The sequence below is a fragment of the Lonchura striata genome, chromosome 36 (genome assembly GCF_050655825.1).
Source record: "Lonchura striata isolate lonStrDom1 chromosome 36, ASM5065582v1, whole genome shotgun sequence".
Classification (NCBI taxonomy): Eukaryota; Metazoa; Chordata; class Aves; order Passeriformes; family Estrildidae; genus Lonchura; species Lonchura striata.
Genome location: NC_140738.1, coordinates 240,830 through 265,305, shown reverse-complemented (window position 1 = coordinate 265,305; position 24,476 = coordinate 240,830). Strand labels below are relative to the sequence as shown.

The window sequence follows — 24,476 nt, the reverse complement described above, 5'->3', positions numbered from 1 at the left end:
GGGTTTGGGGAGGTGGGACGGGATCTCCTGGGGTTTGGGGAGGTGGGATGGAATCTCCCGGGGTTTGTGGTGGTGGGACGGGATCTCCTGGAGCTCGGTGACCCACGGTGACCGGTTGTCCCCGGCGTGGCAGGCGCAGGCGCGGTGCCACCGCATCGGGCAGAGCAAGGCGGTGAAGGTCTACCGCCTCATCACGCGCAACTCCTACGAGCGCGAGATGTTCGACAAGGCCAGCCTGAAGCTGGGCCTGGACAAGGCCGTGCTGCAGTCCATGAGCGGCCGCGACGGCGCCATCGCCGGGGTGCGTCATCTCCTGCCCTGCGGTGGGACGGGGGTCTCCAAGGGTCTCCAAGGGTCTCCAGGTTCAGGTTCCTCAAGGTTCTCCCAGTTGAGGTTCTCCAAGATTCTCCAGCTTTAGGTTCTCCAAGGTTCTCCCAGTTGAGGTTCTCCAGGTTGAGGGTCTCCACACTGAGGTTCTCCAAGGTTCTCCACAATTAAGTTCTCCAAGGTTTTCCCAGTGTAGGTTCTCCAAGGTTGTCCAGGTTGAGGTTCTCCAAGGTTCTCCCAGTTGAGGGTCTCCAGTTTTAGGTTCTCCACATTGAAGTTCTTCAAGGTTCTCCCAGTTGAAGTTCTCCAGGTTGAGGTTCTCCACATTGAGGTTCTTCAAGGTTCTCCCAGTTGAAGTTCTCCAGGTTGAGGTTCTCCATGTTGAGGTTTTCCAAGGTTCTCCAAGTTCAGGTTCTCCAGCTTTAGGTTCTCCAAGGTTCTCCACATTGAGATTCTCCAGGTTGAGGTTCTCCACATTGAGGTTCTCCAGAGTTCTCCCAGTTGAGGTTCTCCAGGTTGAGGTTCTCCACACTGATGTTCTCCAAGGTTCTCCTTTGAGTGTCTTCACGTTGGGGCTCTCCAAGGTTCTCCACGCTGAGGTTCTCCAAGGTTCTACCAGTTGAGGTTCTCCAAGGTTGTCCAAGTTGAGGTTCTCCAGGTTGAGGTTCTCCAAGGTTCTCCACACTGAGATTCTCCAAAGTTCTCCCAGTTGAGGTTCTCCAGCTTTAGGTTTTTCAAAGTTCTCCCAGTTGAGGTTCCTCAGGGTTCTCCCAGTTGAGGTTCTCCAGCTTTAGGTTCTCCAAGGTCCCCCCAGTTGAGGTTCTCCAAGGTCCCCCATCTGCCCCGAGGTCCCCGGTGGGTTGTCCCATCCTCCCCGAGGTCCCCGGTGGGTTGTCCCATCCTCCCTGAGGTCCCCGCTGGCTTGTCCCCCAGATCCAGCAGTTCTCCAAGAAGGAGATCGAGGACCTCCTGCGCAAGGGCGCCTACGCCGCCATCATGGACGAGGACGACGAGGGCGCCAAGTTCTGCGAGGAGGACATCGAGCAGATCCTCCTGCGCCGCTCCACCACCATCACCATCGAGAGCCAGGGCCAGGGCTCCACCTTCGCCAAGGTCCGCCCCGTGGGGTGGGGTGGGGTGGGCTGGAGAAAGGTCCTGCTGGGACCACGTGGGGTGGAGGAGGTCCTGGTGGGGCTGGAGAAGGTCCTGGTGGTTTTTGGTGGTCCTGGGGAAAGTCCTGGTGGGACCAGGTAGTTTTGGTGGTCCTGGAGCATCTCCAGGTGGTTTTTGGTGGTCTTGGAGAAGGTCCAGGTGGTTTTTGGTGGCCCCAGAGAAGCTCTTGGTGGTTTTTGGTGGTCCTGGAGCATCTCCAGGTGGGTCCATATGAGTTTCATGGCCCTGGAGAAGCTCCTGGTGGTTTTGGTGACCCTGGAGAAGCTCGTGGTGGCCCCAGACCATCTCCAGGTGGTTTTTGGTGGTCCTTGAGAAGTTCCAGGTGGGTCCAGGTGGCTTTTGGTGGTCCTGGAGAAGTTCCAGGTGGGTCCAGGTGGCTTTTGGTGGTCCTGGAGAAGTTCCAGGTGGGTCCAGGTGGTTTTTGGAGGTTCTAGAGAAGGTCCAGGTGGGTCCAGGTGGTTTTTGGAGGTTCTAGAGAAGGTCCAGGTGGTTTTTGGTGGTCCTGGAGAAGTTCCAGGTGGGTCCAGGTGGTTTTTGGTGGTCCTGGAGAAGTTCCAGGTGGGTCCAGGTGGTTTTTGGAGGTTCTAGAGAAGTTCCAGGTGGGTCCAGGTGGTTTTTGGTGGTCCTGGAGAAGTTCCAGGTGGGTCCAGGTGGTTTTTGGTGGTCCTGGAGCATCTCCAGGTGGTTTTTGGTGGTCCTTGAGAAGTTCCAGGTGGGTCTAGGTGGTTTTTGGAGGTTCTAGAGAAGGTCCAGGTGGTTTTTGGTGGTCCTGGAGAAGGTCCAGGTGGGTCCTGGTGGTTTTTGGAAGTTCTAGAGAAGGTCCAGGTGGTTTTTGGAGGTCCTGGAGAAGGTCCAGGTGGGTCCAGGTGGTTTTTGGTGGTCCTTGAGAAGTTCCAGGTGGGTCCAGGTGGTTTTTGGAGGTTCTAGAGAAGGTCCAGGTGGGTCCAGGTGGTTTCTGGTGGTCCTGGAGCATCTCCTGGTGACCACCGGTGGTGACCTCCACGCCAGGCCAGCTTCGTGGCGTCGGAGAACCGCTCGGACATCGCGCTGGACGACCCCAACTTCTGGCAGAAGTGGGCCAAGAAGGCCGAGCTGGACCTGGAGCTGCTCAACAGCAAGGTGGGAGCGGCCAGCGGTCACTCGTGGTCACTCGTGGTCACTCAGTGGCCATTTTGGGTCAAATTGGGGATTTTTGGGGTATTTTTTGGGGATTTGGGGACTTTTTTGGGTCATTTTTGGGGTTGTGGTCACTCACTGGTCACTCAGTGGTCACTCAGTGGTCACTCACTGGTCACTCGCGGCCATTTTGGATCAAATCTGGTGCGGCGGCCATTTTGGATCCAATCTGGGCCGATTCTCGGTATTTTTTTGGGGATTTTTTTGTCCTTTTTCGATATTTCCGGTTCATTTTTGGGATTTTCGGCACTTTGGGGATTTTTGGGTAATTTGGGGATTTTTGGGGTTGTGGTCACTCAGTGGTCACTCGTGGTCACTCGTGGTCACTCAGTGGTCACTCAGTGGTCATTTTGGGTCAAATTGGGGATTTTTGGGGTATATTTTGGGGAATTTTGGGGCATTTTTGGGGTTGTGGTCACTCGTGGTCACTCATGGTCACTCAGTGGTCACTCAGTGGTCACTCATGGCCATTTTGGGGCATTTTTGGGAATTTTGGGGCATTTTTGGGGTTGTGGTCACTCAGTGGTCAGTGGTGGTCACTTGTGGTCACTCAGTGGCCATTTTGGGTCAAATTGAGGATTTTTGGGGGATTTTTGGGAATTTTGGGGCAGTTTTGGGGTTGTGGTCACTCACTGGTCACTCAGTGGTCACTCGCGGCCATTTTGGATCAAATCTGGTACGGCGGCCATTTTGGATCAAATCTGGTGCGGCGGCCATTTTGGATCCAATCTGGGCCGATTCTCGGTATTTTTTGGGATTTTTTTGTCCTTTTTCCATATTTCCGGTTCATTTTTGGGATTTTCGGCGCTTTTTTGGGCCATTTTCGCGCCATTCTGCCGTTTCCGCCAGAACACGCTGGTGATCGACACGCCGCGCGTGCGGAAGCAGACGCGCCACTTCAGCACGCTGCGCGACGACGACCTGGTGGACTTCTCGGAGCTGGAGAGCGACGAGGAGCTGGAACGCCTGGAACGCGCCACGCGCTCCCGGCGCGGCCACCACCACCACCAGAGCCACCAGCAGAGCCACCAGCACCAAACCCACCCGGCCGCGCCGCCCCACGGCCCCGGCCCGGCCGCGCCGCCCTTCGGCCGCGGCGACTGCGCCCGCGTGGAGAAGCACCTCATGGTCTACGGGTGCGCGGCGGCGCCGAGGGGTCGCGGGGAGGTCGAGTCGCGGGCGGCGGGCCCAGCGTTGACTTTGTTGGCTTCTTGGTGACCGTTGGTTGGGTTGACTCAACGTTGGCGTCGTTGACTCTCCATTGACCCAACGTTGATCTCATTGACTCTTCATTGACCCAACATTGATCTCATTGACTCTCCATTGACCCAACATTGACCTCATTGACTTCTCATTGACCATTGGTTGGGTTGACCCAACGTTGGTGTCGTTGACTCCCCATTGACTGTTGGTTGAGTTGACCCAACATTGACCCGGTTCACCTCCCAATGCCCTGGTTGACATCTCAATGCCCTGGTTGACATCTCAATGACCTGGTTGACCACTCAATGCCCCGGTTGACCACCCAATGCCCTGGTTGACCCAGCGTTGACTTGGTTGACCCAACGTTGACCCGGTTGACCACCCGCTGCCTTGGTTGACCACCCAATGACCTGGTTGACCACTCAATGACCTCGTTGACCCAACGTTGACCTGGTTGACCTCCCAATGACCTGGTTGACCTCTCAATGCCCCGGTTGACCCCACGTTGACCCGGTTGACCACCCGCTGCCTTGGTTGACCACCCAATGACCTGGTTGACCCCTCAATGACCTCGTTGACCCAATGTTGACCTGGTTGACCCCACGTTGCCCCCGTTGACCACCCGCTGCCCCGCTCGCCCACAGGTGGGGCCGCTGGCGCGAGCTGGCCGCCCAGGGCCGCTTCCGGCGCCGCGTGTCGGAGCGCGACGCCGAGAGCCTGGCCCGCGCCATCGTCCTCTTCTGCCTGCGCCACTTCCGCGGCGACGAGGGCACGCGCGCCTTCGCCGGCGCCCTGCTGGCGCCCGGCCGCAACGGCCGCGCCCGGCCCGCGCCCGGTGAGCGCCGCGGGGGCGTGGGCGGGGCTGGGGGGGGTTTGGGGACATCTTGGGGGGGTTTGGAGACATCTTGGGGGGGTTTGGAGACATCTTGGGGGGGGTTGGGGACATCTTGGGGGGGTTTGGGGACATCTTGGGGGGGTTTGGAGACATCTTGGGGGGGGTTGGGGACATCTTGGGGGGGTTTGGGGACATCTTGGGGGGGTTTGGAGACGTTTTGGGTGTTTTTTTGGTGGTTTTGGGGACATTTTGGGTGGTTTGGGGACATTTTGGGTGGGTTTGGGTGAGTTTGGGACATTTTGGGTGGATTTGGGGACATTTTGGGTGGGTTTGGGTGGGTTTGGAACATTTGGGGTGGATTTGGGGACATTTTGGGTGGTTTTGGGACATTTTGGGTGGTTTTGGGACATTTTGGGTGGTTTTGGGACATTTTGGGTGGTTTTGGGACATTCTGGGTGGGTTTGGGGGGGTTTTGGGACATTTTGGGTAGGTTTAGGTGGGTTTGGGTGGGTCTGGGTTGGTTTTGGGACATTTTGGGTTGGTTTGAGAGGACTGGAGACATTTTGGGACATTTTGGGTGGGTTTGGGAGATTTGGGATGGGTTTTGGGTGGATTTTGGGTGGTTTTGGGACATTTTGGGTGGGTTTGGATTGGTTTGGGTGGGTTTGGGATATTTTGGGTGGGTTTGGAACATTTGGGGTGGATTTGGGGACATTTTGGGTGGTTTGGGGACATTTTGGGTGGGTTTCAGACATTTTGGGTGGGGTTTGGGTGGGTTTGGGTGGGTTTGGGTTGGTTTTGGGACATTTTGGGTGATTTTGGGGACATTTTGGGTGGGTTTTGGGTGGTTTTGGGTTGGTTTGGGACATTTTGGGTGGGTTTGGGTTGGTTTGGGGACGTTTTAGGTGGTTTTGGGTGGGTTTGGGACATTTTGGGTGGGTTTGGGTTGGTTTTGATGACCCCTGACCCCTCCCTGACCCCCGGCTGACCCCTGGCTGACCCCTGACCCCCGTCTGACCCCTGACCCCTGACCCCCGGCTGACCCCTGACCCCCGGCTCACCCCAGCGCCGCCGCGCGGCCGCAAAGGGAAAAAGTCTCCGAAGGTTCCGGAAGCGCCGGCGGCCGAGTGGCTCCTGCAGGACGAGGCCTTCCGCAAGCACCTGCGCCACCAGGCCGGAAAGTGAGGCAAAAACGGCGATTTTGGGCCATTTTGGGGTTATTTCGGGGGATTTTGGGTCATTTTGTGAAATTTGGGTTTTTTGGGGTAATTTTGGGGGTTTTTGGGTTTGTTTTTGGGGTTGTTCCCCTGGGGTTTGCCCTTCCACAAGCACCTGCGCCACCAGGCCGGAAAGTGAGGCAAAAAATGCCATTTTGGGCCATTTTGGGTCGTTTTGGGGCATTTTGTGAAATTTGGGATTTTTGGGGTTTTTGGGATTGTTTTTGGGGTTGTTTTTGGGGTCGTTCCTGGGGTTTGGCCTTCCTCAAGCACCTGCGGCACCAGGCTGGAAAGTGAGGCAAAAAAACGGGATTTTGGGCCATTTTGGGTCGTTTTGGTGATTTTGGGTCATTTTGTGAAATTTGGGGTTTTTGGGGTAATTTTGGGGGATTTTGGGTTTGTTTTTGGGATTGTTTTTGGGGTCGTTCCTGGGGTTTGGCCTTCCGCAAGCACCTGCACCACCAGGCCGGAAAGTGAGGCAAAAAAACAACATTTTGGGCCATTTTGGGTCGTTTTGGGGGATTTTGGGTCATTCTTGGAGATTTTGGGGTAATTTTTGGGGATTTGGGGTCATTTTTGGGGATTTTTGGTTGGTTTTGGGGCATTTTGGGTCATTTTGTGGGATTTGGGGTTTTTGGGGTCATTCCATGACCTGTCCCTGTGTCTGTGTGTCCCTGTGTCCATCCCGTGTCCATCCGTGTCTCCGTCCCGTGTCCGTGTGTCCATCCCATGACTGCATGTCCATCCGTGTGTCCGTGTGTCTGTGTGTCTGTCCCGTGTCCGGTGTCCGTGTGTCCATCCGTGTGTCCGTGTGTCCATCCGTGTCCATCCCGTGTCCCGTGTCCATCCCGTGTCCATGTGTCCATCCCATGTCCGTGTCTGTGTCCGTGTGTCCATCCCGTGTCCATCCCGTGTCCATCTCGTGTCCATCCTGTGTCCCGTGTCCATGTCTGTGTCCCGTGCCCATCCCGTGTCCGTGTGTCCATCCCGTGTCCATCCCGTGTCCGTGTGTCCATCCCATGTCCGTGTCCGTGTCTGTGTCCCGTGTCCATCCCGTGTCCATCCCGTGTCCATCCCGTGTCCATCCCGTGTCCGTGTCCGTGTGTCCGTGCGTGTCCACGCGTGTCCATGCGTGTCCAGGCTGCTGCACCGCCTGCGGGCGCTGCACGTTCTGCGCCACGACGTCATCGGCGCCGCGGCCGAGCGCGTCCTGGCCGGCGCCAGCGCCAGGTGAGCCGATTTTGGGGACAGATCCCGGGGTTTTGGGCAAATCCGGGATTGGGGACGGATCCCGGGATTTTGGGCAATTCCGGGATTGGGGACAATTCCCGCGGGTTTGAGCAAATCCGGGATTGGGGACGGATCCCGGGATTTTGGGCAAATCCGGGATTGGGGACAAATCCTGCGGGTTTGGGGACGATTCCCGGGGTTTTGGGCAAATCCGGGATTGGGGACAATTCCCCGGATTTGGGGACAATTCCCGCAATTTTGGGACAATTCCCGGGATTTGGGGACAATTCCCGCAATTTTGGGACAATTCCCGGGATTTGGGGACAATTCCCACGATTTGGGGCAATTCCCACGGTTTTGGGGACAATTCCTGGGGTTCGGGGAGAATTCCCACGATTTGGGGACAATTCCCCCAATTTTGGGACAATTCCCGGGGTTTGGGGGACAATTCTCACGATTTTGGGCAATTCCCGGGGTTTGGGACATTTTTGGGGTCGTTCTCCCCGTTTTCAGGGTCCCCGATCCCGATTTCGGGGTCCCCGATCCCGATTTTGGGATCATTTTCCCCATTTTTGGGGTCGTTTTCCCCGATTTTGGGCTCCCTCTCCCCATTTTCGGGGTCCCCAATCCCGATTTTGGGGTCGTTCTCCCCGATTTCAGGCTCCCTCTCCCCGATTTCAGGCTCCCCGATCCCGATTTCGGGGTCCCTCTCCCCGATTTCGGGGTCCCCGATCCCAATTTTGGGGTCGTTCTCCCCAATTCTGGGGTCCCTCTCCCCATTTTCAAGGTCCCCAGTCCCGATTTTGGGATCATTTTCCCCGATTTTGGGGTCGTTCTCCCCATTTTTGGGCTCCCTCTCCCCATTTTCGGGGTCCCCAATCCCGATTTCGGGCTCCCTCTCCCCAATTTCGGGGTCCCTCTCCCCATTTTCGGGGTCCCTCTCCCCATTTTCGGGGTCCCTCTCCCCATTTTCGGGGTCCCTGATCCCGATTTCGGGCTCCCTCTCCCCATTTTCGGGCTCCCTCTCCCCGATTTCGGGCTCCCTCTCCCCGATTTCGGGCTCCCTCTCCCCATTTTCGGGGTCCCTCTCCCCGATTTCGGGGTCCCTCTCCCCGATTTCGGGGTCCCTGACCCCAAACTCGGGGCCCAGCGAGGTGCAGATCAGCTTCCCGCTGCTGGAGCCGCTGGAGGTGCCCGAGGCCTGGTGGGACCCCGAGGCCGACAAGTCGCTGCTCATCGGGGTCTTCAAGCACGGTGCGAAATTTGGGCCATTTTGGGCCTTTTTGGTCATTTCGGGAGTTTGGGGAATTTTGGGGATTTTTGGGGAATTTTTAGAGGGGTGCACGGTGCAGTTTTGGGGCGGTTTCCCCGAATTTTGCCGTTTTTCGGGGGGGTTTTATTGTATTTATTTTATTTTTTTTGGCACCTTCGGGTGGGTTTTGGGGGAATTTTCTGGAATTTTGGGGATTTTTTGGGGGGCATTCAAACGGTTTTGGGTTCAATTGCTGAATTTTGGGGGTTTTTGGGGCGTTTTTTGGGGTTTTTACCCCTTTTTTGTGGTGTTTGGGTGGTTTGGCTTATTTCAGTGAGTTTTGGGGTTATTTTGGGTTATTCTTTTGGGATTTTTGCCATTTTTTTGCCGTTTTTTACCGTTTTTTGGGGTTTTTTTTGCCATTTTTTGCAGTTTTTGTTAACAGACTCCATTTTTGGGGTGAATTGGGGGGATTTAGGGTACGAGCGGTACCACACCGTGGGCACCGACCATAACCTGTATTTTGGGGTTATTTTCGCCATATTTTGGCCTATTTTCACGGGGTTTTTTGCCGTTTTTTTGCCGTTTTTTGCCGTTTTTTGCCGTTTTTGTTAACCGAGTGTTTTTTTGGGGTGAATTGGGGGGATTTAGGGTACGAGCGGTACCACACCACGGCCACCGACCATAACCTGTATTTTGGGTTATTTTGGGGTTATTTTCACCATACTTTGGGCTATTTTCACGGGGTTTTTTGCCATTTTTTTGCCGTTTTTTGCCGTTTTTTGCAGTTTTTGTTAATGGACTCCATTTTTGGGGTGAATTGGGGGGATTTAGGGTACGAGCGGTACCACACCGTGGGCACCAACCATAATCTGTATTTTGGGGTTATTTTCACCATATTTTGGCCTATTTTCATGGGGTTTTTTGCCATTTTTTTGCCGTTTTTTGCCGTTTTTTGCCATTTTTGTTAACCGAGTGTTTTTTTGGGGTGAATTGGGGGGATTTAGGGTACGAGCGGTACCACACCATGCGCGCCGACCCCGCCCTGTGTTTCCTGGCCAAGGCCGGCGGCCCCGACGCTTCGGCCGTGGCGGCCGAGCAGCGGCTGGAGGGGCCCGAGGGGTGAGCGGGGACCCCAATTTGGGGCCATTTGGGCCATTTTGGGCCATTTTGGGGCAATTTGGGCAATTTGGGAGGTTCGGGGCGGTTCTGGGCGGTTTTTTTGGGGGGTTTTGGGGGGTTTTGGGGTGGTTTTGGTGGTTTTTTTGGGGGTGGGTTGGGAGGATTTTGGGGGGGGTTGAGAGGTTTGGGGTGATTTTTTGGGGAATTTGGGCAATTTTGGAGAGTTTGGGTAGTTTTTTGGGGTATTTTAGAGGGTTTGGGGTGGTTTTGGGGGATTTTGGAGATTTTGGAATGATTTTGGGGGGATTTGGGGCAGTTTTGATGGATCTGGGTGATTTTTGGAGGATTTGGGGCAATTTTGGTGGATCTGGGGTGATTTTGGGGAATTTGGGGCAGTTTTGGAGATTTTGGGGGGATTTTGGGGCATTTTGGGTGGTTTGGGGTGATTTTTGAGGGTTTTGGGCTGGTTTGGGGGATTTTTGGCCTCTTTGGGTGTTTTTGGGGAATTTGGGGCTGGTTTTGGGGCTGTTTTGGGGGATTTTGGGGCTGTTTTTTGGGGCTGTTTTTGTGGATTTTTGGATGGTTTTTGGGGCTGTTTTTTGGGATTTTGGGGCCGTTTCGGCCCTTTTGACCAACCCCGCCTTCGCGGCCATCCCGCCCCCCCCAGAATCCCCAAATTTGGGTTTTTCCCCCCAAAACGGCGCCGCTGATGACCCAGCCATGCTAATACCGACCGGCCCCGGCCGGGCTGAGTGCAGCTCCGGGCTGAGGCGCAACGTTTTGGGGCGAATTCGGGAGATTTTGGGTGAATTCGGGAGGTTTGGGGTGAATTCGGGAGATTTTGGGGTGAATTCGGGCAGTTTTGGGTGAATTTGGGAGATTTTGGGTGAATTTGGGAGATTTTGGGATGAATTTGGGCAGTTTTCGGTGAATTTTGGAGGTTTGGGGTGAATTTGGGCATTTTTGGGTAAATTTGGGAGATTTTGCATGAATTTGGGCAGTTTTGGGTGAATTCGGGAGGTTTTGGATGATTTTGGGCAGTTTTGGGGTGAATTCGGGAGATTTTGGATGATTTTCGGCAGTTTTGGGGTGAATTTGGGCAGTTTTGGGGCCGATTCCCGCGGGTTTGGGGCCGGGGTGAATTCGGGCAGTTTTGGGGTGAATTCGGGAGGTTTTGGGTGAATTTGGACAGTTTTGGGGTGAATTTGGGAGGTTTGGGGTGAATTTGGGCAGTTTTGGGGTGAATTTGGGAGGTTTTGGATGAATTTGGACAGTTTTGGGGTGAATTTGGGAGGTTTGGGGTGAATTTGGGCAGTTTTGGGGTGAATTTGGGCAGTTTTGGGGCCGATTCCCGCGGGTTTGGGGCCGGGGTGAATTCGGGCAGTTTTGGGGTGAATTCGGGAGGTTTTGGGTGAATTTGGGCAGTTTTGGGGTGAATTCGGGAGATTTTGGGTGAATTTGGGCAGTTTTGGGGTGAATTCGGGAGGTTTTGGGTGAATTTGGGCAGTTTTGGGGTGAATTCGGGAGGTTTTGGGTGAATTTGGGCAGTTTTGGGGTGAATTCGGGAGGTTTTGGGGTCCCCCCAGGGCCGATTTCGACAGAGACCCCGAGGACCCCAAGTACAAACCCCTGCAGGGGGGCGGCGAGGAGGTAAAACCCCCAAAATCCCCCCAAATCGCCCCAAAATGGCCGGGAGCCCCAAAATCGGGGTTTTTCTCCCCAAAACGGCGGCGGTGACCCCGTGACCCCCCCAGAGCGACCCCCTGGCCGGGCTGGACGAGGAGATCTCAGTGGTGGACGGGGACGAGGGTAAGGGGGTCCCAAAATCCCCCAAAATCCCCCAAAATCCCCCCAAAATTCCCCCGGAGTCCCAAAAATCCCCGAAAGCCCCAAAATCCCCCAAAGTTGCCCCAAATTCCCTCCAAAATCGCCTCGAATCTCCCCAAAATCCCCCAGAATTTTCCAAATCTCCCGGCGCTGACCCAAAATCCCCCCAAATCTTCCCAAACTGACCCAAAATCCCCCAAAACTGACCCAAATCCCCGCAAATTGACCCAAATCTCCCCAAAATTCCTCAAAATCTCCCCAAACTGACCCAAATCCCCCCAAATCCCCCCAAACCAACCCCCGACCCCAAAATTCCCCCAAACTGACCCAAATCTCCCCAAAATTGCCCCAAATCCCCCAAAACCCCCCCCAAATCCCCCCCAATTTTCCCAAAAATTGCCCCAAAAATCCTCCCAAAAATCCCCCCAAAATCTCCCCAAATCCCCCGAAACTGACCCAAAATCCCCCCAAATCTTCTCAAAATCTCCTCAAATCTCCTCAAAATCCCCCAAAATTCCCCCAAACTGACCCAAATCCCCCTAAAATCCCCCCCAATTTTCCCAAAAATTCCCCCAAAAACCCTCCCAAAAATCCCCCCAAAATCTCCCCAAATCCCCCGAAACTGACCCAAAATCCCCCCAAATCTCCTCAAATCTCCCCAAATCTCCTCAAAATCCCCCAAATCCCCCCAAACTGACCCAAAATCCCCCCAAATCTCCTCAAATCTTCTCAAATCCCCCAAAATCTCCCCAAATCCCCCAAACTGACCCCAAATTGTCCCAAAATCCCCCAAAATCTCCCCAAAATCCCCTCACTGACCCCTGTCCCCCTTTTCAGCCTGCCCGATGTCCGGCCCCGTGGTGACCTCTGACCCCGTGGTGACCTCTGACCCCACGCCGATGTCCAGCTCCATGGTGACCTCTGACCCCATGGTGACCTCTGACCCCACGCTGATGTCCGGCCCCATGGTCGCAATGTCCGGCCCCGTGGTGACCTCTGACCCCGTGGTGACCTCTGACCCCGTGGTGACCTCTGACCCCGTGGTCACCTCCGGCCCCACGCCAATGTCCGGCCCCGTGGTGACCTCTGACCCCACGCCGATGTCCAGCTCCACGGTCACCTCCGGCCTCGGGATGACCTCCGACCCCGCGGTGACCTCCGACCCCGCGCTGACCTCTGACCCCGCGCTGACCTCCGGCCGCGGCGTGGGCGCGTGGCCGGCGGCGGCGGCGCTGACCGCTCGGCTGCGGCGCCTGCTGGCCGCCTGCCCCCGGCCGGACTCCGGCCACCGGCGCGACCCCCCGGCCACCGAGACGGCGCCGGGCCGGCCCGGCGGTCACTCGGGCAGTGGTCACTCGGGTGGTCACTCGGGCAGTGGTCACTCGGGTGGTCACTCTGGTGGTCATTCTGGTGGTCACTCGGGCAGTGGTCACTCGGGTGGTCACTTCAGTGGTCAGCACGATAGGCACTCCGATGGTGAGCCCGGCGGTCACTCTGATGGTCACTCTGGTGGTCATCACAGTGGTCAGCCCGGTGGTCACTTCAGTGGTCACTCTGATGGTCACTCTGATGGTCATCACGGTGGTCAACCCGGCGGTCACTCTGATGGTCATCACGGTGGTCACTTCAGTGGTCACTCCAGTGGTCACTTCAGTGGTCACTCTGATGGTCAGCCCAGTGGTCATCACAGTGGTCAGCCTGGCGGTCACCTTGGTGGTCACTTCAGTGGTCACTTTGATGGTCACCTTGGTGGTCACTCTGGTGGTCACTTTGATGGTCACTCTGATGGTCAGCCTGGTGGTCACTTCAGTGGTCAGTCCGATGGTCACTTCAGTGGTCACTTCAGTGGTCACTCTGATGGTCACCTTGGTGGTCACTTCAGTGGTCACTCCGGTGCTCAGCTCAGTGGTCACTTCAGTGATGGTCAGCCTGGTGGTCACCACGATGGTCACTCTGGTCACTCTGCTGGTCACTCTGGTCACTCTGGTCACTCTGATGGTCACTCTGATGGTCACTCTGATGGTCAGCCTGGTGGTCACTCTGGTCACTCTGCTGGTCACCACGATGGTCACTCCCGTGGTCACTCCGGCCACTCCGGCCACGGCGAGCGGCCGCGGCGGCCGCGGCGCAGCCACGAGCGGCGCGACAAGCAGCAGCGGTCAGCGGCCGGAATTTGGGGATTTTGGGGATTTTTGGGGATTTTGGGGCGAAATTCGGGATTTTGGGTGAAATTCTGGGTGGTTTGGGAAAAATTTGGGGGTTTTTGGGTGGTTTTGGGTGGAAATTTGGGGGTTTTGGGTGGGATTTTGGGAGAAATTTGGGGGTTTTGGGTGTGGTTTTGAGGGGAAATTGGGGGTTCTTGGAGGGAAATTGGGGCGGAATTTTGGGATTTTTGGGGTTTTTTGGGGATTTTGGGGGTTTTGGGTGGGATTTTGGGAGAAATTTGGGGTTTTTGGAGGGAAATTGGGGCGGAATTTGGGGGATTTTGGGGGTTTTTGGGATTTTGGGGCGAAATTTGGGATTTTTGGGTGGTTTTGGGTGGGATTTTGGGAGAAATTTGGGGGATTTTGGGTGTGGTTTTGAGGGGAAATTTGGGGTTTCTGGAGGGAAATTGGGGCGGGATTTTGGGGGTTTTGGGGTTTTTTGGGGATTTTGGGGCAAAATTTGGCATTTTTGGGTGAAATTTTGGGTGGGATTTTGGGAGAAATTTGGGGGTTTTGGGTGTGGCTTTGAGGGGAAATTGGGGGTTCTTGGAGGGAAATTGGGGTGGAATTTGGGGGTTTTGGGTTTTTTTGGGGATTTTTGGGGATTTTGGGAGGGTTTGGGGCAAAATTTGGGATTTTTGGAGGGAAATTGGGGCGGAATTAGGGGATTTTGGGGTTTTTTGGGTGGGATTTGGGGGTTTTTGGGCGGGGTTTGGGGAGAAATTTGGGGTTTTTTGGGGGAAATTGGGGTGGAATTTGGGGATTTTTGGGGTTTTTTGGGGATTTTTGGGGGTTTTGGGGAGAAATTTGGGGTTTTTGGGTGGGATTTTGGGTGGGATTTTGGGGGTTTTGGGTGTGGCTTTGAGGGGAAATTTGGGGTTTTTTGGGGGAAATTGGGGCGGGATTTGGGGATTTTGGGTTTTTTTGGGGATTTTGGGGCGAAATTTGGCATTTTTGGGATTTTGGGGGGAAATTTGGAGGTTTTGGGGGTTTTGGGTGGGATTTTGGGGGGAAATTTGGGGTTTTTGGGTGGGAAATTGGGGTGGAATTTGGGGGTTTTGCGGGATTTTGGGATTTTTTGGGTGGAATTTTGGGTTTTTTGGGTGGGGTTTGGGGTGGAATTTGGGGATTTTGGAGGGAAATTTTGGGGTGAGATTTGGGGGTTTTGGGAGGGTTTGGGGCAAAATTTGGGATTTTTGGAGGGAAATTGGGGCGGAATTTGGGGGATTTGGGGTTTTGGGTGGGGTTTGGGGAGGAATTCGTGGGTTTGGGCAAAATTTGGGGTTTTTCGGATGAAATTCGGGTTTTTCACCATTTTCTCGCGTTTTTTGCCATTTTTTCACCATTTTTCTCAGTTTTTCCCCTATTTTTCCCCATTTTCCCCGTTTTTCTCCCCATTTCCCTATGGGCACCGTGGGAACACTCCGACTTCCTCCATCTTGTCTCATATTTGGGCCAATTTCGGGCATTTTTGGGCGTTTTTTCTCTGTATTTTCACCATTTTTCGTCGTATTTTTGCCGTTTTTTCACCGTTTTTTCCGATTTTTTCCCCATTTTTCCCCATTTTTTCGCCGTTTTTCACCGTTTTCCCCCTTTTTCTCCCCATTCCGCAGCTGGACGCGGCGGGAGCAGACCAATTTCATTCTTTCCTCACATTTGGGCCTGTTTATGTATTTTCTCCGTATTTTCGCCATTTCTCGTCGTATTTTCGCCATTTTTTCACCGTTTTTTCCGATTTTTTCACCGTTTCTCCCCATTTTTTCGCCGTTTTTCACCGTTTCCCCCCTTTTTCTCCCCGTTTCGCAGCTGGACGCGGCGGGAGCAGTCCAACTTCCTCCCTCTTGTCTCATATTTGGGCCGATTTTGGGCGTTTTTGGGTGTATTTTCTCCATATTTTCGCCATTTTTGGTCGTATTTTCCCCATTTTTTCACCGTTTTTCCCCATTTTTTCACCGTTTTTCACCGTTTTCCCCCTTTTTCTCCCCGTTTCGCATCTGGACGTGGCGGGAACAGTCCAACTTCCTTCTTTCCTCACATTTGGGCCTATTTTGGGTATTTTGGGGCATATTTTCTCCATATTTTCGCCATTTCTCGTCGTATTTTCACCATTTTTTCACTGTTTTTCCCCATTTTTTCGCCGTTTTTCACCGTTTTCCCCCTTTTTCTCCCCGTTTCACATCTGGACGCGGCGGGAGCAGGCCGATTTCCTTCTTTCCTCACATTTGGGCCTATTTATGTATTTTCTTCGTATTTTCGCCGTTTCTGGTCGTATTTTCACCATTTTTTCACCGTTTCTCCCCATTTTTTCGCCGTTTTTCACCGTTTTCCCCCTTTTTCTCCCCGTTCCGCAGCTGGACGCGGCGGGAGCAGGCCGATTTCCTGCGCGTGGCCTCCACCTTCGGCGTGGAGCTGGAGCCGGGCTCGGGGCGCTTCCGCTGGCGCCGCTTCCGCGCCCTGGCCCGGCTGGAGCGGCGCTCGGACGAGGAGCTGACCCGCTTCTACCACGGCTTCGTGGCCATGTGCCGGCAGGTGTGCCGGCTGCCGCCCGCGCCCGGCGACGGTAATGGGGCAAAAACACCAGATTTTGGGAAAATTCGGGAAAAATCGGGTAAAATCGGGTAAAATCGGGCGATTCGGGGTGTTTTGACCCAAAATCGAGGGGTTTGAGCCCAAATTGAGGGGTTGGAACCCAAAATCAGGAGGTTTCAGGGGGTCTCTGCCGGCTGCCGCCCGCGCCCGGCGACGGTAATGGGGCAAAAACACGAGATTTTGGGAAAATTCGGGCAAAATCGGGCGATTCGGGGCGTTTTGACCCAAAATCCGCATGTTTGAGCCCAAATCGAGGGGTTGGAACCCAAAATCAGGAGGTTCAGGAGGTCCCTGCCGGCTGCCGCCCGCGCCCGGCGACGGTAATGGGGCAAAAACACGAGGTTTTGGGAAAATTCGGGAAAAATCGGGCAAAATCGGGCGATTCGGGGCGTTTTGACCCAAAATCCGCATGTTTGAGCCCAAATCGAGGGGTTTGAACCCAAAATCAGGAGGTTTCAGGGGGTTCAGGGTCTCTCTGCCGGCTGCCGCCCGCGCCCGGCGACGGTAATGGGGCAAATTCCTGAGATTTTGGGCAATTTCGGGGAGTTCTGGGGCAATTTTCCCATTTCAGGCAGATTTTACCCCAATTTCTCGGGGTTCCGGCCTCCCCTCCAATGCCTCCATCCCCCTTCCACCCTTTAACCATTTCTGACCCGTTTCCCCCATTTTTACCCCATTTTTCCCCATTTTTTCTCCCATTTCTCCCCCCTTTTTGCCCCATTTTTTCCCCCATTTTTTCCCGTTTTTTTCCCTTATTTTTACCCCACTTTTTCCCTTATTTTTACCCCATTTTTTTCCATTTTTTCCTTTATTTTTCCCCCATTTTCCCCCCATTTTTCCCCCATTTCCCCCCATTTTTCCCCCATTTCCCCCTATTTTTCCCCCATTTTTCCCGTTTTTACCCCATTTTTTCTTACTTTTACCCCATTTTTTACCCCATATTTTCCCCATTTCTGCCCCATTTTCCCTCCATTTTTACCCTTATTTTTACCCCATTTTTCGCCATTTTCCCCCATTTTTTCCCCATTTTTACCCCATTTTTCCCCCATTTTTACCCCGTTTTTCCCGTTTTTCACCCCGTTTTTTCTCTCTGTCCCACAGTTCCGTGTTCCCCATCCCCATGCCCGGTCCCAGCCCCTCTGGCGCTGCGCTGCCTGCGGCGCCTGGCGCTGCTGCGCTGCCTGCGGGAGCGCGTGCTGCGGCTGCCCCATTTTTACCCCGTTTTTTCCCGTTTTTGCCGTTTTTCACCCCGTTTTCTCTCTCCCCAGCCTCTCTCGGGTCCTGCCCTGCTCTGTGCCCAGTTCCAGCCCCTCTGGCGCTGCGCTGCCTGCGGCGCCTGGCGCTGCTGCGCTGCCTGCGGGAGCGCGTGCTGTTCCTGCCCCATTTTCACCCCGTTTTTTCCCGTTTTTGCCGTTTTTCACCCCGTTTTTTCTCTCTGTCCCACAGTTCCCTGTTCCCCATCTCCATGCCCGGTCCCGGCCCCGCTGGCGCTGCGCTGCCTGCGGCGCCTGGCGCTGCTGCGCTGCCTGCGGGAGCGCGTGCTGCGGCTGCCCCATTTACCCCATTTTCACCCCGTTTTTTCCCGTTTTTGCCGTTTTTCACCCCGTTTTCTCTCTCCCCAGCTGCTCTGGCTCCCTGCCCCGCTCCATGCCCGGTCCCAGCCCCGCTGGCGCTGCGCTGCCTGCGGCGCCTGGCGCTGCTGCGCTGCCTGCGGGAGCGCGTGCTGCGGCTGCCCCATTTTCACCCCGTTTTTTCCCGTTTTTCCCGTTTTTCACCCCGTTTTTTCTCTCTGTCCCACAGTTCCCTGTTCCCCATCTCCATGCCCGGTTCCAGCCCCGCTGGCGCTGCGCTGCCTGCGGCGCCTGGCGCTGCTGCGCTGCCTGCGGGAGCGCGTGCTGTTCCTGCCCCATTTTTACCCCGTTTTTTCCCGTTTTTGCCGTTTTTCACCCCGTTTTTTCTCTCCCCAGCCTCTCTCGGGTCCTGTCCGTCCCCATGCCCGGTCCCGGCCCCGCTGGCGCTGCGCTGCCTGCGGCGCCTGGCGCTGCTGCGCTGCCTGCGGGAGCGCGTGCTGCTCCTGCCCCATTTCCCCCATTTTTACCCCGTTTTTTCCCGTTTTTGCCGTTTTTCACCCCGTTTTCTCTCTCCCCAGCCCCTCTGGCTCCCTGTCCCGCTCCATGCCCGGTTCCAGCCCCGCTGGCGCTGCGCTGCCTGCGGCGCCTGGCGCTGCTGCGCTGCCTGCGGGAGCGCGTGCTGCTCCTGCCCCATTTTTACCCCGTTTTTTCCCGTTTTTGCCGTTTTTCACCCCGTTTTCTCTCTCCCCAGCCTCTCTGGCTCCCTGTCCCGCCCCGTGCCCAGTTCCAGCCCCGCTGGCGCTGCGCTGCCTGCGGCGCCTGGCGCTGCTGCGCTGCCTGCGGGAGCGCGTGCTGCGGCTGTCCCATTTCCCCCATTTTTACCCCGTTTTTTCCCGTTTTTGCCGTTTTTCACCCCGTTTTTTCTCTCTGTCCCACAGTTCCCTGTTCCCCATCCCCATGCCCGGTCCCAGCCCCGCTGGCGCTGCGCTGCCTGCGGCGCCTGGCGCTGCTGCGCTGCCTGCGGGAGCGCGTGCTGCGGCTGCCCCGTTCCCCCCATTTTTACCCCGTTTTTTCCCGTTTTTGCCGTTTTTCACCCCGTTTTCTCTCCCGCAGTGCCCTGCACTCCCTGCCCTGCTCCGTGCCCGGTCCCGGCCCCGCTGGCGCTGCGCTGCCTGCGGCGCCTGGCGCTGCTGCGCTGCCTGCGGGAGCGCGTGCTGCGGCTGCCGGCGCTGCCGGCGCTGCTGGCGCGGCTGCCGCCGCCCGGCTCGCTGCTGCCGCCCTGGTGGCGGCGCGGCGCCCACGACGCGGCGCTGCTGCGCGCCGCCGCCCGCCACGGCCTGAGGGGGGCGCTGCTGCGCCGCGGGATCGGCCGCGCCGCGGAGGAGGAGGAGCAGGAGAGGGGAGAGGGTGAGGGGAAATTTGGGGGAAAAGTGGGGAAAATTGGGGAAAATTGGGGGTTTTGGCGGAAATTGGGGGGAAATTGGGGGAAAATTGGGGAAAATTGGGGGGAAATTTGGGGGGAAAATTGGGGGGAATTTGGGGGAAAATGGGGAAAATTTGGGGGAAAATGGGGGAAATTGGGGGGAAATTTGGGGGGGAATTGGGGGGAAATTGGGGAAAAATGCAGGGAAATTGGGGGAAATCGGGGCATTTGGGGGGGAAATTGGGGGGAAATTGAGGGAAAAGTGGGACATTTGGGGGGAGAAATTTGGGAAAAAATTGGGGGGAAAATCGGGGGAAAATTGGGGGAAATTGGCGGAAAAATGGGGGAAAATTGGGGGAAATCAGGGGGAAAATTGGGGGGAATTGGGGGAAATTGGGGGGAAATTTGGGGGGAAATTGGGGGGGAATTGGGGGAAATTGGGGGGAAATTTGGGGGAAATCAGGGGGAAAATTGGGGGGAAATGGGGGAAATTGGGGCATTTGGGGGGGAAGTTGGGGGAAATTGGGGAAAAATTGGGGGGAAATTTGGGGGAAATTGGGGGGAAATTTGGGGGAAAATGGGGGAAATTGGGGGGAAATTTGGGGGAAAATTGGGGGAAAATTGGGGGGAAATTGGGGGGAAATTGGGGGTTTGGGGGGAGAATTTGAGGGGAATTTGGGGGAAATGGGGGAAATGGGGAAAAATTGGGGAAAATTGGTGGTTTTGGGGGAGAAATTGGGGGGAAATTGAGGGAAAAGTGGGACATTTGGGGGGAGAAATTTGGGAAAAAATTGGGGAAAATTGGGGGGAAAATCGGGGGAAAATTGGGGGAAATTGGCGGAAAAATGGGGGAAAATGGGGGGAAATCAGGGGGAAAATTGGGGGAATTGGGGGAAATTGGGGGAAAATTGGGGGAAAGTGGGGCATTTGGGGGGGAAATTTGGGGTGGAAATTTGGGGGAAAATTGGGGGAAAATTGGGGAAAATTGAGGGGAATTTTGGGTGGGAAATTTGGGGGGAAATTGGGGGGGAATTGGGGGGAAATTTGGGGGGAAATTGGGGGGAAATTTGGGGGGAAATTTGGGGGGAAATTGGGGAAAAATTGGGGGGAAAATTGGGGGAAATTTGAGGGGAAATTGGGGGGGAAATTGGGGGGGAATTGGGGGGAAATTTGGGGGGAAATTGGGGGAAATTGGCGGAAAAATGGGGGGAAATTGGGGGTTTGGGGGGGAATTTGGGGGGAAATGGGGGAAATTGGAGGGAATTGGGGGAAAAGTGGGGCATTTGGGGGGGAAAATTTGGGAAAAAATTGGGGGGAAATTGGGGGAAATTGGCGGAAAAATGGGGGAAAATTGGGGGATTTGGGGGGAAAATTTGGGGAAAACTTGGGGGAAAAATGGGGCATTTGGGGGGGGAAATTTGGGAAAAAATTGGGGGAAAATTGGGGGGAAAAATGGGGGTTCTGGGGGGGAAAATTTCAGGGGAAAATGGAGGAAAATAGGGGGAAAAATTGGGGGGAAAAATGGGGGGTTTGGGGTGGGAAAATTGGGTGATTTGGGGGGGGAAATTTGGGGGGAAAATTGGGGGTTTGGAGGGGGAGAAATTTGGGGGGAAATTGGGGATTTTGGGGGGGGAAATTTGGGAAAATTGGGGGTTTTGGGGGGGGAAATTTCAGAAAAAATGGGGGAAAATGGGGTGAAAAAATGGGCAAAAAATGGGAGGTTTTGGGATGGGAAATTTGGGGGAGAAATGGGGGAAAAAGGGACCTGAAGTTTGGGGAATTTTGGGGTAAAATGGGACCCCAAATCTTTGGGAATTCCTGGGGGGAAAAAAGGGGAGAAAAGACCCCAAATTTGGGGGTAAAAGGGAACCCAAAATTTGGAGAATTTGGGGGTAAAAGGGAATCCCAAATTTGGGGAATTTTGGGGTAAAAGGGGACCCAAAATTTGGGAATTTTGGGGTAAAAGGGGACACCAAATTTGGGAATTTTTTGGGTAAAAGGGGACACCAAATTTGGGGAATTTTGGGGTAAAATGGGACCCAAAATTTGGGAATTTTGGGGTAAAAGGGGAACCCAAAATTATGGGAATTCCTGGTGGGGAAAAAGGGGAGAAAAAAGCCCAAATTTGGGGTTGAAAATGGGGAAAAAGGGTGGGAGAGCCCCCAAAATTTGGGGGGAAAAAGGCGGAATGGGGCGTGGGGGATTTTTGGGGGGAATTTCAGGGATTTTGGGTCTCTCGGGCAGGGCCGGAGGCGCTGGGGGCCGAGGAGGAGGAGGAGGAGGAGGAAGAGGAGGAGGGGGAGGGGGAGGACGAGGGTTCCCCTCCCCCCCCGGGCGAGGGCGGCGCCCCCGAAGCGCCCCTCCCCCACCCCCAAAATCTCCTCTGTTGGCCCAAGGTGAGGGGGGAAAAAAACCCAAAATCCCCGGAAATCACCCCGGAAAAACATGAAAAAATCCCCCAAAAAATCCCCCCAAAAAATCCCAAAAAATCCTGAAAAAAATCCCCCCAAAAAATCCGAAAAAATCCCCCAAAAAATCCTGAAAAAAATCCCGAAAAACTCCTGAAAAAAATCCAAAAAAATCCTGAAAAAAATCCCAAAAAAATCCTGAAAAAAATCCCAAAAATCCTGAAAAAAATCCCCAAAAAATCCCAAAAAATCCTGAAAAAAATCCTCAAAAAATCCTGAAAAAAATCCCCCAAAAATCTCAAAAAATTCCTCAAAAAATTTCTCAAAATATCCAAAAAAATCCTGAAAAAAATCCCGAAAAAAATCCCAAAAAAATCCTGAAAAATATCCCAAAAATCCTGAATAAAATCCCAAAAAATCCTAAAAAAAAATCCCAAAAAAATCCTGAAAAAAATCCCTAAAAAATCTCAAAAAAAAGCCTCAAAAAATTTCTCAAAAAATCCAAAAAAATCCTGAAAAAAATCCCGAAAAAAATCCCAAAAAATCCCAAAAAATCCTGAAAAAAATCCCCCAAAAATCCTGAAAAAAATCCCCAAAAAATCTCAAAAACTAACTCAAAAAATTTCTCAAAAAATCCAAAACAATCATGAAAAAAATCCTGAAAAAAATCCCCCCAAAACCCCCCAAAAAATCCTGAAAAAATCCCCCAAAAAATCACAAAAAATCCCGAAAAAAATCCCTCCAAAACCCCCCAAAAATCTGAAAAAATCCCCCAGAAAATCCCACAAAAATCCTGAAAAAAATCCCCAAAAAATCCTGAAGAAAATCCCCAAAAAAATCCCAAAAAGTCCCCAAAAAGACCCCAAAAAATGCAAAAAAATTATCAAAAAAATCCCGAAAAAGACCCCAAAAACTTTCAAAAAAACCCCAAAAAATCCACAAAAAATCCACAAAAAATTCTCAAAAATCCCCAAAAAATCCTCAAAAAATCATAAAAAAATCTTAAAAAAATCCCAAAAAAAACCCCAAAAATCCCAAAAAAACCCCAAAAAATCCCAAAAAAATTCCCCAAAAAAATCTCAAAAAAAACCCAAAAATCCCAAATATATCCCAAATAAATCCCAAAAAATCCCCAAAAAAACCCAAAAAATCCCAAAAAAAATCCCCAAAAAAATCCCAAAAAAATCTCAAAAAAAAATTAAAAAAAACCCCAAAAAAATCCCCAAAAAAACCCCCAAAAATTCCCCAAAAAATCCCAAAAAATCCCAAAAAAATCCCCCAAAAAATCCCAAAAAATCCCCAAAAAATCCCAAAAAAATCTCCCGAAAAATCCCAATAAAATCCCCCAAAAAAATCCCCCAAAAAATCCCAAAAAAATCCCCAAAAAATCCCCCAGAAAATCCCAAAAATTTCCCCCAAAAAATCTCAAAAAAAATCTCAAAAAAACCCCCAAAAAATCCTCCAAGAAATCCCCAAAAAAACCCCCAAAAAATCCCCAATAAATCCCAAAAAATCCCCAAGAACCCCCCAAAAAATCCCAAAAAAAAACCCAAAAAATCCCAAAAAAATACCAAAAAATCCCCCCAAAAAATGTCAAAAAAAATCTCAAAAAAACCCCCAAGAAATCCGCAAAAAAAACCAAAAAAATCCCCAATAAATCCCAAATAAATCCCCAAGAACCCCCCAAAAAAACCCAAAAAATCCTCAAAAAATCCCAAATAAATCCCAAATAAATCCCAAAAAAAACCCCCAAAAAATCCCAAAAAATTCCCAAAACCCCCCAACTCCCCCAAACCCCCCAAATTCCCAAATTCCCCCCTAACTCCCGTTTCCGCAGGCGCGGGCGCTGATCCGGCGCCTGGAGCTGATCTGCCGCGCGGCGCTGGCGGCGGGGGAGGGGCCCGGGGGGGTCCCGGGGGGGCTCCCGGAGCCCGGCCCCTCCCCCCGCCCCTCCCCCCGCCCCTCCCCCCGCCCCTCCCCCGCGCCGCGCGCCCGCCCGCGCCAGCGCGAGTTCACCGTGCAGATCAAGGACGTGAGTGTGCCAAAAACGGGCTTTTGCACCCCAAAAACCGCCCCAAAAACCGCCCTTTTCACCCCAAAAACATCCCCAAAACCCTGACCCAAAAACGGGCTTTTTCACCCAAAAACCGCCCCAAAAACGGCCCTTTTCACCCCAAAAACCACCCCAAATTGACCCCAAAAACCCTGACCCAAAAACGGCCCTTTTCACCCCAAAAACCACCCCAAAAACGGGCTTTTGCACCCCAAAAACCGCCCCAAAAACAGCCCCAAACTGACCCCAGAAATGGCCCTTTTCACCCCAAAAACCCTGACCCAAAAACGGGCTTTTTCACCCCAAAAACCACCCCAAAAACGGCCCTTTTCACCCCAAAAACCGCCCCAAATTGACCCCAAAAACCGCCCCAAAAACAGCCCCAAACTGACCCCAAAAACCCTGACCCAAAAACGGGCTTTTGCACCCCAAAAACCGCCCCAAAAACCGCCCCAAACTGACCTCAGAAACATCCCCAAAACCCTGACCCAAAAACCGCCCCAAAACCAGCCCTTTTCACCCCAAAAATCACCCCAAACTGACCCCAAAACCATCCCAAAAACCCTGACCCAAAAACGGGCTTTTGCACCCAAAAACCGCCCCAAAAACGGCCCTTTTCACCCCAAAAACATCCCCAAAACCCTGACCCAAAACCGCCCCAAAAACAGCCCTTTTCACCCCAAAACCAGCCCTTTTCACCCCAAAAACGGGCTTTTGCACCTCAAAAACCGCCCCAAAAACCGCCCTTTTCACCCCAAAAACATCCCCAAAACCCTGACCCAAAAACGGGCTTTTGCACCCCAAAAACCGCCCCAAAAACGGCCCTTTTCACCCCAAAAACATCCCCAAAACCCTGACCCAAAAAC

The 24,476-nt window shown here is 53.6% G+C and overlaps 1 protein-coding gene across 1 annotated transcript in view; it reads left to right on the top strand.

Annotated features, from left to right (window-relative positions):
- The window catches only part of LOC110481137 (ATP-dependent chromatin remodeler CHD8), a 56,149-nt gene that overhangs the window by 27,817 nt on the left and 3,856 nt on the right, over window positions 1-24,476 (top strand). The window contains exons 18-33 of the mRNA XM_085565389.1: window positions 134-301; window positions 1,261-1,440; window positions 2,509-2,619; window positions 3,526-3,812; window positions 4,524-4,714; window positions 5,781-5,895; window positions 7,072-7,161; window positions 8,312-8,415; window positions 9,421-9,535; window positions 11,122-11,185; window positions 11,290-11,344; window positions 12,200-13,520; window positions 15,918-16,126; window positions 18,840-19,133; window positions 21,394-21,545; window positions 23,395-23,589. Of these exons, the coding sequence (XP_085421515.1) occupies window positions 134-301; window positions 1,261-1,440; window positions 2,509-2,619; window positions 3,526-3,812; window positions 4,524-4,714; window positions 5,781-5,895; window positions 7,072-7,161; window positions 8,312-8,415; window positions 9,421-9,535; window positions 11,122-11,185; window positions 11,290-11,344; window positions 12,200-13,520; window positions 15,918-16,126; window positions 18,840-19,133; window positions 21,394-21,545; window positions 23,395-23,589 (3,651 nt within the window). The remainder of the gene's footprint in view (window positions 1-133; window positions 302-1,260; window positions 1,441-2,508; window positions 2,620-3,525; window positions 3,813-4,523; window positions 4,715-5,780; window positions 5,896-7,071; window positions 7,162-8,311; window positions 8,416-9,420; window positions 9,536-11,121; window positions 11,186-11,289; window positions 11,345-12,199; window positions 13,521-15,917; window positions 16,127-18,839; window positions 19,134-21,393; window positions 21,546-23,394; window positions 23,590-24,476) is intronic.